Source organism: Scomber scombrus, chromosome 5 (assembly GCF_963691925.1).
Source record: "Scomber scombrus chromosome 5, fScoSco1.1, whole genome shotgun sequence".
Classification (NCBI taxonomy): domain Eukaryota; kingdom Metazoa; phylum Chordata; class Actinopteri; order Scombriformes; family Scombridae; genus Scomber; species Scomber scombrus.
Window position 1 is genome coordinate 18737518 of NC_084974.1, and position 16905 is coordinate 18754422.

The 16905-nt window shown below is 41.3% G+C and overlaps 1 protein-coding gene across 1 annotated transcript in view; it reads right to left on the reverse strand.

The window, feature by feature from the left end:
* The window catches only part of traf4a (tnf receptor-associated factor 4a), a 34290-nt gene extending 17953 nt beyond the window's left edge, over positions 1-16337 (reverse strand). Inside the window, exon 1 of the mRNA XM_062419099.1 lies at positions 15841-16337. Coding sequence (XP_062275083.1) covers positions 15841-15983 — 143 coding nt within the window. The 5' untranslated portion in view covers positions 15984-16337. The remainder of the gene's footprint in view (positions 1-15840) is intronic.
* Between the last annotated feature and the right edge of the window lie 568 nt (positions 16338-16905).

Below are 16905 nucleotides of genomic sequence, written 5' to 3' on the forward strand. Positions count from 1 at the left end.
ATTTTTAGCTTGGCTTCATAGGGCAGATTTCTGCTCAAAAGGGTGCTTTGCAGCGACGGTGGCTGGCCTCGAGGAGCTGCGGTGCTGCCACACTAATCCTGTGGAATTTCTGCACTGGACGGAGGGATGCTGAGATTGCCAAGACATTGCCTGGTCTATTAAATGGAGAGCTGCCTGCCAACTGTATGCATATGGTCTTGGAAAAGCAGTAGTAGACACAGTCGCCTAATTTTTCCTTCAAATGGCATTAATGAATCAGCAATTTGAGTCACCATCATCAAGAAGCACAGCATGAAATTGCAGCACTAATACAGATTAAGTGTTTAAGCAGCAGTACACTTCAGGCTATTGTATGAGCTGTCTATCAAAACAGGAGAAAATGGATGTTATGTATGTTGAATCGCTGTGTGACTTCTACAATAATACAGGAAAGCATAAAGTTATGCAGGTGTTCCTTGCCACTGATTTTCATAACCATATTATTTTTATCTGAACGTGCTGTCATTTAAAAATTAAAGCAGGTTGGCTGCCCCCCCCCCCATCTCCAGTCTTTGTGCTAAGCTAAGCTAGTTGACTGCAGACTGTAACTTCATAGTTATAAAAGTGGTATCAATCTTCTCACCTAACTCACTGAAAGAAAGCAAATAAGTATATTTCTCAAAACTATTCCTTTAGGTTTCTTATTACAAAGTCATAACTGAGCTAATGTTTTTCTTCAGAATATCTGACAGATGGTTGATAAGGAGCTTCACATCCTGTAAATCCAGAGATAAGTATTTATCATATCATCATTGCATAAAGCATTTTCCTTTAAAATGCACTTTCTCTGATTAGTTAGGATATATAGCAGATGAATCAGTCTTTTACACAAATTCACTCAAGATCTGAATGGCAGTGAGTTCCTTTCAAAGATGCTATCTTGTAATATGAAGACAGTTTTTAGTGGAGTGTTTCTGCTCTCCTCCCTCACAGTAATAAAGAAAAAAAAATCAATCCTGACACAAAATCCCACAAGGTGCTTGGTATAAAAAGCCATTAAGATGTAAAAAAAAGAAAAGAAAAGGATTTTCCATCCAGAGGTTTGACGCTTCTTTAACCAATTAAGATGCCATGTATGAGGTCATCATATAGTAGGATAATTCACTATCCATTGCCTGTATCAAGCGGTGTGGATTTCAGAGTGAATTGAGTGTCAATTTCAACAGATGGTCTTAGCTCCCGTGGAAGAATGAAGAGGAATATGCCAGTGGCTTGTTAGCTGGCCTAACGGCACATTATTCCTGCGTAACAACTTTTTGCTCTCCGTGGGCTTTGTTTTACGAGATCCAAAACCGCCAAGATCTGTTTCACCTAGAAGCCAAGAGGGACAGTTTCTCTTTAAAGTGAATTTACTCCATACTTGGCCACCAGAGGCAAGACATCAATCAGAGGCCACTTATGAGGTAAAGTTTCATGATGTCGCTCACTCGGGGGGGTGCAGTACCTATAGACACATGAGCTCATGGCACCAGAAGAGGGAAGGACGTGCTACTGCTTTGGATGCTGGCATTATAAATCACATTTTATAGCAACTCCTAAGCAGAGTACTTCAATGCCAAGGACCATAGCAGACAAAGAAGACTGTTGTTTTTAATGCGCGCAAATCCAAACTCCCTGGGGATAGAGAAGCACAGCTCTCATCACCCTTCAATTAAAACTATTCTCTTATTGTCGTGTGACTGTCACTCCTTTGAAAATATAAAGAGCAAAAGCGAGCTGTAAACAAGCTGGTAGGGAAAACTACACAACATCTGCAGCATCCTGCAGCCACACTGAAACTTAACAATAACATGTCGGGTTTCGTAAGCAAACTGAGCAGATTATTTCACCATTTCTACATCTCTCTCCTTCTCTCTGAGCAGCAGAAGCAGATGGGCAGTGCAGATAATCCCTCCGACCAGTAACATCTTATGGCCAACAAATCCTTTAATTAACATGCACCTGTTAACCCTGAACACCGTAAAAGGGAATGAAACACCAAAATCTGCAAACGTGACATGCAGAATCATGCCTACAATTGACATAAAAATACATTTAATATGTATACATTCTTGCTTTAGGTTCTGGAAGCTTAGACTAAATAATCCAGTTTCATTCCCACAGAAAAGGTTGTGTTTGTGTCTGCTCTGTATGTAACTCTGGAGAAAAGGATCATCCGCCATTGTTCCTTCTTAGCAGGTCAGTGCTGTTATGATGTTGCTGCTCTGAATGGGCACTTTATCAAAGTGTTGGAAACACCATAAAAACAACTCTGCTTTCATTAACCAGCTGTCTTTCCTTTCCTGTCCTTCATAGATAAGTAGTCCACTCAAAACACACACCTCTCCAGCTGATGCTATGTGTGCATGAGATAGCAGGTGTGGGCAAACCATTATCAGCTTTGCTGTGTGAGGGAGTTATTTTAGTCTGATCCCACAAGAACACCTTTGAAAAAATGTGCAATGCCCTCAGTGACACATCCATTAATTAGCAAAAGATGGAGGAGAGCAATTCCAATCCTACAGAATCATTAAGAGTAAAACTGCAAAGTGGTTTCATGTGTTGACACAGTGACTCAACCTCACTTACTGTTATGTTATAAATACTGTTAAGCACAATAGGTGCTCAACTTGAACTTTGCCCCAGAGTGTCTGAGGTCACTGAAGATGGCCCAGATTAGAAGTAGGATAATGATTTGGATTTTCCCATGTCAAAGTCTGTGACCTGCATCGCCATGATTCACTGTTATCACATCTGACAGCAGGGAGCACAGCCACGAGTCTGATGTGTCATGAGTCACTTGTGTTCCTCTCAGGCAGAAAACCTGCAAAACTTCCCTCTCATCCTTGTGTTAACGTTTCTTCCTAGCTGCTGCTTACCTTCAAAAAGTACTGAAATTGACGTCTCACTTTCACCTAAGATCTCTCCTGAATCTGCTTCCGGCTCATTTGCATTTCCATTGAACTGCGATCGGAAAAGCTCCTTTTCCTGATTTGTCTGTAAGCTGATTCAGGTCTGTGAGGTGTGCACATCACTGGCAATGACAATTTTAGGTCCTGTGCTTTTGTGTCCATGGTAACTGGGAGGGAAGGTGAGGGCTTTTTAGGTGTGTGTGTGTGTGAGGGAGACAGCGGGAGCAGTTGGCAGACACAGAGCACACAGACATGCGCTAATTCACAAAAAATAAACAATCAATGCTCTCTGCTTCTATTATCTGCAGCTATAATCAGATCTTAGACATGCTGTGGCCCCTGTTTCTCTTGTTGGTCTGAATCTGTTAAGAGTACATTAAGAAGTCAAAATCAACAAAAGAAGAATCGCCCCCGGACTGTACAAGCCCTCCCATGACTGATTCTGAGCCAGCTCTGAGCTGCGCCTCCTGCAGTTGTCCACTTCTCTGCTTTGTGGATTCAATTTCTTTGTTCAGCAAGGCGAGATGCTGACGTCAAATTGCCTCCTTTGTTTCAAAACGCCTCAGCTGCATTGTTCATCTAGCATGAATTCGCCAACCTGCTCCTGTTGCTGGGAGCAACAATGAGATAAATGACAAGATTTTTCAATCAGTGCATAAAAGAGCAGAGGGAGGGGACAAAAAAGAGAGAAAGGATAGAGCAACAAATAGAGATGTCACCCATCTGCATTGCTGTTGCTGCAGTGTGAGTGAGTTGTTAATTTCTTCAATTACGTTCCGCAACAAGTTAGCTAAATAAACTGAGGGATTGTTTCTTAAGTAATCTGCAGCAATTTTAATATTTGATTGATTGTATACAAACAGAAATACATACATTTACTGGTTTCGGTTTCTCAATTGGGAAATATTTGATGGTTTTCTTTCGTTTTTTTGCTATTATCTAACATTTTATAGACCAAACGATTTATCAATTAATCAACCAATGAAAATGATCTGTGGTTGGAGTCACAGTTACATTTCATTTAAGTGTACCACCACCACAATCACGCTTCCTTGAAGCTGAGGAAGTCTAGAAAACAAGCGCTCCTTCATCCTGAATGAGTCAACTGAATGATGCATTTGGACATGCACCTGACAGAGCGACTTCCTTTCATGGGATCAATAGTTTGCCTGTTCAGAGGGAGGACGAAGGGGCTTCAGACTATTATGCTGTGTTGACATATCTGAAAATGAGCTGTGAGCGAGATCCTGAGACACAACACAAGGGAGTCAGTGTAGTTGACAGAGTCATTGAGCTGTTTGGTTAAAGGACCACCACAGTAAACAGACCAGCTGATGAGAGGAAGATGGAAGAGTTTTGGCAGGAAGGAAGCCCTCATCGCTGAAAAAAGGGCGGAAAGGCCGAGGGCAACTGGGCAATGACCTTAACATTGATGGGGCCCCTGTGGATAAATGACTATAATTCAGAGTGTGTATGCTGGAACTGAAGGGCTTAACTGCTCTGCCGACACCTGTTCTGCTCCACAGAGGAGCCTTTCACTGAAGACAGGTGCCTCGGCAGCTAGCCGCCCACTTCCCCGTGCTCTCTGCCGCGCTCCCAGCTGCTCTCCTTTTTAGACCTCAGACACAGAGGCCCTGTTCACACCTGGCATTAACATGCATCTTGGGTGATGCGATCACAAGTGGACAGCTCTAAGTACCCCAGTTCACACCCGGCATTAGAATGTGTTTCCACCTGCGTCTTGTGATCAGATCTCACAATATGCAAATAAACATGTCCATCATTTCCATTTGCAAGGACCAAATGTGTTGTAGCTTTTAACCAGTGGGAGGCAGCAATACAATTCCTGTGCCTAGTCTGCTGCAAATTAAAGGACCAGTGTGTAAGAATTAGTGGCATCTAGTAGAACAGACTTTGTACAAATACACTATAATATTCACAAGTATGTTTTAATGAGCATATAATCACCTGGAAATAGGAATCGCTGTGTTTTCATTGCCATAGAATGAGCTCTGTATATCTATATAGGGAGAGGGTCCACTTCCACAGAGCCTGACATGTTGTACTGCCATGTTTCTACAGTAGCCCAGAATGGACAAACCAAACACTGGCTCTGAACAGGGCCTTATGTGTTTTTTGTGAGTTTCCTGGCCACCATATTTTCTCCTACACACATGGAACGGAAGGGGTGAGGGGGGAGGGGTATTCAGTTGGTTGCAATCTGCAGCCTCGCCACTAAATCTAACACGCTGTTCCTTTAAAAGAAGAAGTTTTCAAAGACCTTGGCATACAGGCTAAATCAAAACACTTCAGCCCAAATGGAACTCAGACAGCGTGTATTGTGTGTACGACATCCATGACAATACATTTTTTCTGTTGTGGCTTCTTTTAATATGATGCCATTGGCACACAAATTAGCACGTACTTCCGCTTATGCAGAGGACATCAGTGGAGAAGATGGTCCTTCAATGTGGGCCAGGACATATTTGCATACAGACTGCTAAAAAAGGTGGCTGTTTATAGCCCAGACCACCTCCGAATATGGTCTGAGCAATGGGATTTTAATGCGTCCTCAATGCATTTTGGGCGCATTCACACCTGTACTTAGAGATGTCCACTTGGGATAAGATTACCCACGATGCATTTTAATGACAGGTGTGAGCAGGGCCAGATTCCTCACATGCCTGCCTGTCAGTTTAGAGCAGCCACTGCAGCAAAAGACAATAATACAAACAGCACCTCAAAGAAACCTCACACATTAAAGTGACATGGGCAATAATGTGGAAATACTGCAGTGTGTGTTTACTGATAAATTGGTATATGCTGCATATGTGTGCAAAGTTCCCCAGCGGAAACATTATGTGTAAAGTTCACTTCCTATATGAATAGATCATCCATTGAATCAAATTCTACTGTAATGACATAAAGAACTTCCTGCATCATCATTTCACAACTTTTCTATTTTAATTTCCTCATTTGGAAATTGCAAGTGTTTTAAAGCATTGTTTTTAATATAATTTCATTAATCTGTCAATTACATTACTGATAAACCAATTAATTGTTTGATCTGCACAATATCAGAAAATGGTGAAAAATACCTTTGTCACATAGTCAAATGTCTCGTTTTGTCTGACCAACAGTCCAAAAATTAAAAAATACCCAAATTGACTCACATAAGACAAAGAACACTTGTAAATCCTCACAAATGAGACACTGAAAATAGTAAATATTTAGTATTTTTACTTAAAAAAATAACTTTCTGTGGATAAAGTCATTTTTCAGCTCTAATTGTGAGGCGTATTCAGTTAGGCACAAAGTTTGACACCGACCATACAGTACAAATAAAACCATCATGCTGGAATAATGTCTGTGGGAGTTTGAGCATGTGTGTGTTGCTGTATGCATATGCACAATGAGTCTGTTGGCTTTCTCGCTGGTTCAGTGACCTGTGCACAAGACAAACAGATTGGAGGGGGATGGAGGGGGGTGGGTGGAGTCAATTAATACAATAGCAAGCAGAGCACAGATGTAGCCAGACAAGTGTGGAAATCCACAAACTGTAAACTGTGCTTCATATCTTCAAATATCTGCTGTTTAACCCTGAAATGGTCATTAGCTAACTAGAAGCATTCATTACAAGCTTCTGGAGGGGCTCACACGTTTTGTGTTACAGCAGGCAACAGGCAGAGAGCATGTGATAAATACACCTTTATCTTTCACATAGCATGCATACTCAGGCACGTGTAAGCACTAGCCATGCTTTTCCAATCTGGGCCAACTGGCTGAGATCCAGCAGCAGGGCTGGGTCTGGTGGCTTGGTCCCAGCATGCTCAGTGTGTAAGAGGCAAGGTGCTCCACTGCATAGCTGGAATGTTTTCCGTCTTTGTTTGACCCAAAAGGCTGGGAGATTCATTTTACAGGGACCTCTTATAGGGAAGGGCGAGTTGAGGCATGTCTATAACTGGCTCTTAAATGTGCTGTATCAACACTGCTGCTCCTGCTCAACTCTAATAATCTGAGCTGTCATTTTATGGTCATTTGATTTAAAATTCATAACAAGCAGAAGCAGTTTATCATCACAATGCATCCAAAACATAAACTTGAAGGAGAAGAACCTCACAAGATTAAGTCACCTGTATAAACTGAACACACTTAAAAGAAAACGTTCTGCTTTATTCCAGAAAAATCTTTGGCTTTTGATAACATTGTACTCTCCAAGAATTCACAAAGCTGATTGCTGGGAACGTGGTGAAATCACTGAAAAGATATTTGATGGGCCAAGAAACACAAGTGGTCAGATGATTGCACACGTGTTAAACAAATCCTCCACATAACTTACTATGAAGAGAATAAGAAGGCAAACGGTTAAATTATTACTCACACTGTCCGTTGTAAACAGGCAGACTCCCTTTTCAGTTTTGACATTGTGTACTTGATGTACCTGTTTGAGGAATTATTATCAAGATGTTTGCTTACTTTAGAGCTGCAACTAAAGACAACTACTTTATGTGCTGATCATTTTCATGATTAATTGATTAATCATCTGGTCATAAAACATCAGAGAATGGTGAAAAGCACCATATTGAATGCAAACATCCTGGATTCTAATCCAAAACCAAAATATCAATTTAACAGTGACGTAAAACCAAGAAAAGCAACAAATTCTAACATTTGTGAGTTTTAATCCAGGAAATGTTTGGCTAATAGGTAATTCGATCATCAACTCATCAACTAATTATTGCAGCTCCAGCTTACTTTGTTTTTGCCTCCAAAGTGGTTTAGATAATCTGGCTAATCTGTTGGCTTGTTAGCAAACTGTCTGATAATCTGATCACTTGTTTCTTGCTACACTTATTTACTACTTACTACACTTATTTTTAATGATGTAGATGGGGGAAAATGGAACAATGGTCAATATTTGTGTTCCCAGATCTCAACTATTAATGTACAATGGCATCCTAACTGACAGAAATAGTGACAAAAACTATGAAAAGAAGAACTAAATTACTGGAAATTTCAGTAAAATGCCCCCCCCCCCTCTCAACAGCAGCCAAACCACTTGTGATGATGAATCTTCATGTAACATGAAGTCAAATAGTGACTGCAGTAATTTGACATTGTTCACTGCAAGTAATTCAGGTGTGTGGAAGCTGAGTCACAGCTTCATGACTTTCTCTAAACCACAAATTGCTTGAACCATCTAAACTTTCACATCGCTCTGAACCACATAATTAGGGTCAGCAGTGAAAAGACACAACGTGTGGTCACAGACAGATTTGGACCAGCAGTCATGGTTCATGTGGAAGTCAATTAGAGGCTTACAGTTCTTTTTATGCACTCAGAAATGAACAAGTCGGATCATTTAGGATGTATTGTTGTCTAAAGCTGCAGCTATCTGAACTCTCAAGGCTGCTGAGCTTGTGAATCGAATAAAATCCGTAACTTTGAGGAGTCTTTCAAAAGCAATGAATTATGCCTTAGCTGACTGTCAGTTATAAACTCTCTCGCAGCAGACAGATGATGTGACTGAAAAGTGACACGTTGAGAGCTGCCCCGTCACAACGTAGCGCTTCAAGAGGCTAAACATTTCAAAGAGAAACTCCACTTAAGAATTTAAAGGACTCTCCATCCTCTGAAAAGAAGTGCGAGCTTTACCCCCGACACAAGTGTCCGCTCTTGTTTCTTTACATTCACGTAACCAGCTGTCATAATATGAGTCTCGTAATAATATCTTTGGTTGTCTGTATTGGGGGACGTCTGCAGCTGTGTGAAATGGTCAGGGCACTTTCTCCCAGCGATGTCATCATCACAGCTGCATCATTAAAGCCTCTCAGCTTCCTCCCTGGAGATTTGCCACAATTACCTTATCCTGAAACAGGCCGGCTAACATCTATCTCTCAGTCTCAGGGGTGTACGGAGCTCTGTGGAAACGCTTAGAGAACAAACATTTTAGAGCAAATTCACAAATGACAATAATAGAGGTTTTAAGTTCAGCATGTTTCCGCTACATGGTTCCACTTTTTGTCCATCAAAACCACAACCAGTTCTTTGATTCCAAAAAATAAGCATCACTTATTCTGCTTCATTTACAGTTTGTTTTCTTTAGTGCAAACCACAGTGGGAAAATGTAATTTTCGTTTATAGGAGAACCAGTGCTTGTAAACAAAAGTCACATAGCGTAATTTGCAGTGGCGTTGGTTGGAAAAACATTAGATTCCAGTCCCATTGATTTTAATGGACTTGACTCTGTAATAGTTCCACCTTCTCTGGTGGTCATGCCAAGTGAGAATATTCACATTTTAGATACAGGTTGTGGGTCAAAACTGCAATTTCTTTACGCCAGCATTTCCAAACACGGGTAATTACTGGCTATCGGATGTCAACATTCATTTCCTTATACCTCTAAATCACTGTGATTTGGGGTCGTTTCCTGTTGTTGGTTTAAATTACATTCTTAGACTCTGCATTTTCAGCTTGGTCCACTTACTTTAATGTGCATCTAAGTTCAAATGTCATTGTTCATAATGGAGTTGAAATTTAGCAACTGTTTAGATAATCAATTCAGTACTTGTTTAAGCAAAAAAAAAGTAAAACATTCACTGATTCTAACTTTCCTTTATTTTATGTCTTTGTTAACTGAATACCTTTAAGTTTCAGAAAGCTGTCAGATAAGGCAAGTGAATCTAGGACTCTGGGACATTACTGCAATGAGCATTATTCACTATTTTCTTATCTATTGGACAAAAACATGAATCACGGAAATGATCAGCAGATAAATCAATAATGAGAATGAGTTCCAGTTTGTTCAAAATGCCGGAGCTGCACCAAACTAAATGAGTCCATATTTTGAATAAGTCACTACATAGACGCTTGTTATGAAAATGATATGCAGGAGTCCTATTTCTAACTCAATGTTTGAAACAGCTGGAGGTAAAAATCCATGTTCAACTTTAAACATCAACAACTTCTTATATAATCATTAGTTTCAAAGTCCATGAGTGTGATGATGTGTAAAGTTCAGCAACGTTCAGTAACCAACTGTAGTCACTGCAGTTGAAATGAAAGGAGTGGGCGGCACAAGTTGACTTGACTTTACAGGTACAGCACATCATGGAAGTGTACATTTAAAGTAAAAATAGTTAGAGTTAGAGTATATAGAGTTAATATTACTGACTGTTCTCTTCCCAGACAAATGCTGCTGGATCTTGCGGCATTTTGCTTTCTGTGCATGTGTTGTTCTTCTCTGTGTGAGTGGCTCTTTCTATGCATTGATGTGTTAAAATTTACTGGGCTGTTTCCAGCTCTGTCCCCCCAACTCAGCTGACAGCAGCTTCAGTGCTCTAAGAGGCCTTCACAGACCTCAAAGTGCAGAGCAGAGGCCTGAGGGCTTTCACTCAGCTGAACAGAACATCTCTCTGTGCCGCTCACTGACCAACGTTGTCGTCAGAGAAGGATGGGACAGCAGAGTCGCCCCCATGCTCTCCGGATCTGCACCCCGGATGCCTGTGCAGCCTTTGGACACCTGCGGGGGACTGTGAATGTCTCTGTGATGGGACTGAGGGACGAGGATGGTAATGAACACACAGTCATTCATCAGTCATCCATGGCATTGGTCCCATTCAGATACAGATACCCACTGAGACACAAAGCCCCAGCTGCCTCAAGTGCCAGACTTACACACAACAGTGGGCACCAATGCAGCACAGCTCCATTTAGTGCTTTAAGAAACGCCCTCTCACGTCAGTCAAAGTGTCTCTTTATACAACCTAACACACCGCTGCACACTCAATGGGCAGAAGCGGATTCATCATGTGTCGAAAGGCGAGAAATCTTACTAACCTAGATCACCATATGTTGACGAGCTGAATGCATCTAAGAGCACATCTGTTATTCTATCTGTTCTATCCAACTCAAGTCATTATGAAGGGGATTTAATAATGATAATTTAAAAACACTTTAGAGGTCAGTTATAAACCGTTAATTAGATCAACTATCGGGTTACCAGATTTGAAAACTTCTTCTGGCTAGTGTTTATCCTTCAGTAGGTCACCTGTTCTTTCAGTCGTTTAATATCTTGATATTTTAGGAAAATATGTCTATACTCTTTTTTTGCTGAGATTGAGATGAGAAGATCAATACCACAATCATGCTTCGGTCTTTGTAAACAAATGAGATGTTGGTATGTGGACTTTGTTCCTTTTAGACAGAGCCACTGTTATGAGTCTTCATGCTAAGCTAAGCTAACCAGCTTGGCAGTTGCTCCATGTATAACTGCAGATGGCATAGTGTTCATTAATGGATTATTGGCATTTATAAAGGAATAATTTCCAAATAGGAAAAATATAAACCAGTCAGAGGGATTTGTTTTCACAACCTCGCAACCAAGAATGTTTTTTTTTAATCAATAGTTTATAACTGATTTTTAAAGCCTACTTATGAACCTTAATAAAAACTAACTTATCAGGAAGTGATACCAGTTTTTCGACCATTAAACTCTACCCACACACTTAATAAGACAGACGCTTGTGGAAGAACAATAAAAGGAGGTAAGAGGTGGTATAATGTAGTACTGATTATGCGAGTGATTGCGCATCCGTGCATTCAGACCATAAACGTGTGGGAGAGAACAGCAGAAAAAATGAGTATCACCTACATCAATGAGAGGGAAAAAAACTGTACTACACACAGACGATGTGTCAAAGATGAAATGAATCACAGCCAACCTGAAGAAACCCTCCCTTTGCTTTCGGACAGTGAATAATCGAGCCATGAAAAATTCTCATATTAGCCCACTCTGGAGTTCCTCGTGACTTGGGTAAGTCAGCAGTTGCACTGTGATGACGTGGGGGCCTGTAGGAAGAAGCTCCATAGCCGAACAAACCAATTACACCCCTGTCAAGGCTGTGGCACAGCGCTGCATCATCCCCACAGAGACACCACTGCTGTCACATTGCAAGGAAGTACTGTGGCTCAGTAGACCATCCACTGATGAGCCATGAGACCTGGCATGTGTGGCACGGCCATAAGCTCTACTTAGTCCTCACACAGTGAAGTAAATTGCGTTACATACCATTAAGTATTTATTCTCTTCTATTAAAGACACAGCGTTCTTACTGTTGCTAAAACAAAGGCCTGCCCTAATCAGCATGCACTGAATTGTTGAAGCATGTGACTCATATTTGATTGCAGTGAGAGTTAAAGCTTCAGGGCTGGGCTGCTTTTACCCCATGACTCTCCCTCAGAGCTGGGGGAGCCTCCAGGACTGCTGTTGTGTTGTATTTACTCATTCCTCCCGGGGCGGAAACACAGCCCATTAGCATCACATGCTAACATGCCCGTGGACACAGAGGCGCACACACCAGCTCTTTTCAGTGCCAAGACATGGTAATGCAAGAATAATTCATGCGTTTCCTCGAGCGTCTCTCAGGGAAGTTCTACTTTTTTTCCCCATATCCTTTGAAGTGAAAATACAGGATTAACCTTTTTAAAAATGACTCAGTGTGACTGAAAAATGAATATTTTAATTCAGTGATGACTATTTCTCCAGAGTGAATGATTAGCACTGAAGCATTGCCATGCAGGAGCATTCTTGGGTGGCTTGTTGCAACAGAGCAGTGGGCTGTGTAGACAGTGACAGAGCTGTCAGTGAGAAAGTTGGCAGACTTGGCTGGCAAGCCTGGACTGGATGTCACACTGCCTTCAATAATTACAGCAAAGGATCAACCTAGTTGCACAATGGGCCAAGCATTAGTTCAATACTGTCTGTCAGCCTCAATAAACTTGAACTCTCCTCACAAAAAGATCTGTGCTATCCGAAAGAGCTGAATTGACCTCAACTGGCGCACACTGTTCATTAAAGAGGTGACAATGCATCCAGTCACCTCGTCTCTGTCTTTGTTTCTGTGCAGGGTCACTGAGTGCTGCTGAAACATTATCTGCTGCTGATATTGTTTATTTAGCCTTTCTTCCATCTGGGAAGTTGACCAGAAATTTAAATTTAAAGCAACAGCTGACATGAGTATTCAATGGAAGACCATGTGATCTTTAACGTTGGGATTAAAGCTGCAACCAATGATAACTTTCATTACTTCCTTATCTGCACGTTCAAGGTGATGTCTTCAAATATGTTGTTTTGCCCGAACAACAGTCCAAAACCCCCAAATATTCAGTTTACTATCACAGGAGACAAAGAAAGACAGCAAATGCTCACATTGGAGAGTGTGGCACTTTCAAGCTTGCAGATTCAACAGACTTACCGATTAATTGTTCCAGCTCTAATGATGCAACAATATTCTGATTACCTGAACAATTGATATGATTTAAACAAGTAAAATCTGTAAAAACATGCAACATCTGATTTAGACTTTTAATAGGTACCCCTACAAATGGTCAATAATCACTTACTAATGCTTCATAGATCAGTTAAAAGTTATTAATAAGAACAAATGGGTTGTCAGGTTGTGAAAAATCCAATTGGCTAATGTTAATCCTTTCTATTTGGTAATAATACGGTTACAAATATTAACCATTAATAAAGTGGTTGGATAAAACTTGTAAGTTCTATGTGAAGGGTGCTTTATTAGATATTGGTAGTAATAGGAAGAATCAACTTATTATATTAACTCAAGGTGTTCAGTGCATACAGTATTTAGTTCATGCAGGACAGACAGGGAGGAAATCATATTCATACCTGCACTGACATCCTGACCAATCGAAAGCTCAACAAAACAAAACTTTGGGAAAAACTTTAGTTAAATTGAGTCAATGTGTAGGAGTATTAATACAGAGCATAAACTGGAGGACGAGCACGGAGGCGGGTAGGATGAGGCAGACAAAGCGTTGGGCCAAACTCATTGATCAGCAGTGAACACTGTTCCTCCCTCGCCCTCTTTGTTCATCTGAATGTCTGCTTTTTAACCAGATGCAGTTTGCTGCTGTTTAGTAAGCTGGAGGAGGTTTCCTGATGACTCAGGGCGCGGACTAAGAACTCAAGACAAAGTGGTTAATGTATTCACAGCATTAATTCAAATCTCCTGTCGATCAGCGCAAAATGTTTCTGCCATAAGGTTTCACAAATAATTATTAGGGAAGATGTTCCTCTTTCCTGATAGCAAGTGTCACATCCAAGAAACTTTTGTGTTTGCTTGTGAGTTTCCCCCAAGGTTGTCCTCAACTTTCAAGGAAAACTTAAGACATTTTAAAGATCTTTTTCAGTGACTGAAATAAAACTGAAAACTGCAAACAACTGCAGACCAGTTTGACTGAGATGATTTCTCACAAGAAATACAGCCCAGCAAGAAACCAAAACATTTTTATAGCCTGTAAAAGTGAATTTAACAATTAAAATGCTATATTTAACTCTATTTGAAAGCTGTAAGGCTTTGAGGTCAAGTAATATGATTCAAGACATTTTTTTAGAAACTGCAGGCAGCTATAACTTTCCACAATAGGTTTGTAAACAAAAATGAGTAAACGGCAAGTTTGGCTTTTGTTTGGATGTAAAACTAGCTTTCCATACACTTCACTGAGGCTCAGATTACATTGACACTACATGCAAACATTTGTGATGTCTACAGCACAGGGACTGCTCTTCTACATCATCTAGATAATGATTAGATGGCTTTAAAACGCATCAGTATAGTTGCTGTGTGAGAATACACACACACACACACAACACAGTTGTTTACTCATTCTAGTGGAAGTCTATTTCATGTCAAGGTGATGTTTACAGTATATCACCCTGGTCAAGAGGTTTATGATGAAGTGATGATGACCCTCTGCATGAGTTAGAGTGTCATTGTTGCTGTTAAAACTGTGCATCTGTGCATCACATGATTTCAGGTTTCTAGCTGTGCTGTATGGAACTTAATTGCCGTGCAACTGCAGATAAGACAAAGACTTTCTTTCTGCAAGTCTTAACACAGACTTCAATGTTGAGCAGATTAGGAGGTGAGGAGGGGGGGTGTCTGTAAGACACTGACCTCAGAGTGAAAGGTCCCTCAGTACCCATCCGGTGCCCTGACTGACACCGATGAAGGGATCTGTCTAATCCTGGGCTCGAGGCAAACTCCACTGCGCTGCCTCGGTCTGACCCCCCCCTCAATTACCCAACACACACACACACACACACACACACACACACACACACACACACACACACACACTCATCTTCTATCCCATCACCCATGACCCGCAACCCCTTGCAGACCACCTCAGGGCAAAAACACAGACAGCATGGGAAGTCATGGGCCCTCTGCAGGACACTTGCACATAATTAAAGATATTAAAAGGCAAAATCACTTTACCTCTGAGTATTAAAATAGTAAAAAAAAAAAAAACCACAAAAAAAAGAGAGAAAGATAATATCTGCATTTTAACTGGTGGGTGTTGTGTCCACAACAACAATACAAGAATAATCACCTCCTTTCAGCTTTGTCTGTCTGGTTAGTTACCAGACAGAACAATGACAACATCTACCTGCCCTGTCAAAAACACAAAAGACTCAAAAGATTTCTCCCTCATGTTTTCATGTTGACACGGTGACTCATAAAACGCAATGCATCCTTTCATACTGTACGTGGAGGAGATATTGGGAAGAAAACACACCTGGATCTAAAAATGAGGAGGGGGGGTTCAATCCAGGCGCTGTTTACCATGCAGGCCTAATATTGTGTTACTGTGCAGCAGATGCATTAAAAGCCTGGAAATTACTGCAAAAAAAACAAACCTGCTGTGAAGGTGAGGAAGACACACCTACAGTCTTTATTTACTGTTGCTCGACCGAAACTAGACAAGGATATAGTGTCGTCCGCCAGTATCGCCTGCAGAGAGGTGGATCTTGACAGTGTACACAAACACAAACACGCATGCATACACACACGCTCACGCACAGAAACATACACACGCATACCTTAGAAATTCTTGCAGACAGGTGTCACAGAACCGGTGTCCACAGGTAGACACTTGGACCGGCTCCCGCATCGCCTTGCTGCAGAGCGGACACTGGAAGCGTCTCTTTGGCTTTTCCAGAAACTTGTAATCAAACCCGGGCATCGCTGCAGGTTCACTCGCTCTTTTTTCGGCCTTGATCTGCAGGTTACAGGTATAAATGTCCTCTAGATCCTCCGCTAGCCCCCCCACCCCCCCCTGCAAAACGGGGCTATTTAGCTGCACTGCCGTTTAAGCCGATGAGAGGTTCATATCACGTCCCTTCCGCCACAGACAGATCGGGCTTTCAGGAGGCGAGTCCTCTCTTTCTTTCTCTCTCCCAGCTTCTCCTCCTTGCAGCCGGGTCGACTGATGGCAATAAAAAGGCTCCACAGTGCAGGGAACGGATCACAGATTGGTCCCGATTCGACCTGTGTGCAGGTTTACGGCTCTATGTTGCTGTTGTGAGGCTCTCTGACCCCCCTGTGGATGCAGTAGTGACAGACTGAGCACAATGCATCACCCCTCTGTCTGTTTAGGTGCACTGAGTCCCGCCTCCTCCTCCATGCAGGAGGAGTCAAGGAGATGCTCCAACACTGTTCACACCATTTTATCCCTCTGATCTCCTTTATAGATCTTTAATTAGGCTTTTGTCTGACTCGGCCCTTAATAATGACAGAAATAGTTTTTCTGTGCCTACATCTAATATTTGTTTTATAAGGTAAAAATCTACATCCTTATGAGCACACTTACACTGGGAATGGTATGACAATGATTATACAAATATGTGTCTAATGAGTACATTCAGAGGTGACACGTGTTTGTTGTTTATAATAAGGTCAACATTATATTATAAAAAAAAGTCTGATTTAATACAGAAGCATTGACTACTGTGAGAGGTGACAGATGCCCTCTGGTGGTGGAGCACACATTTTTTTGAAAAAAGAAATCAAGGCATCTACTATTTTCCCCTGTTTTTTTATATTGAAATATTTCTTATTTGTTTTCTAACAAATACAACCTCACCTACATTGTTACACAGATAAAG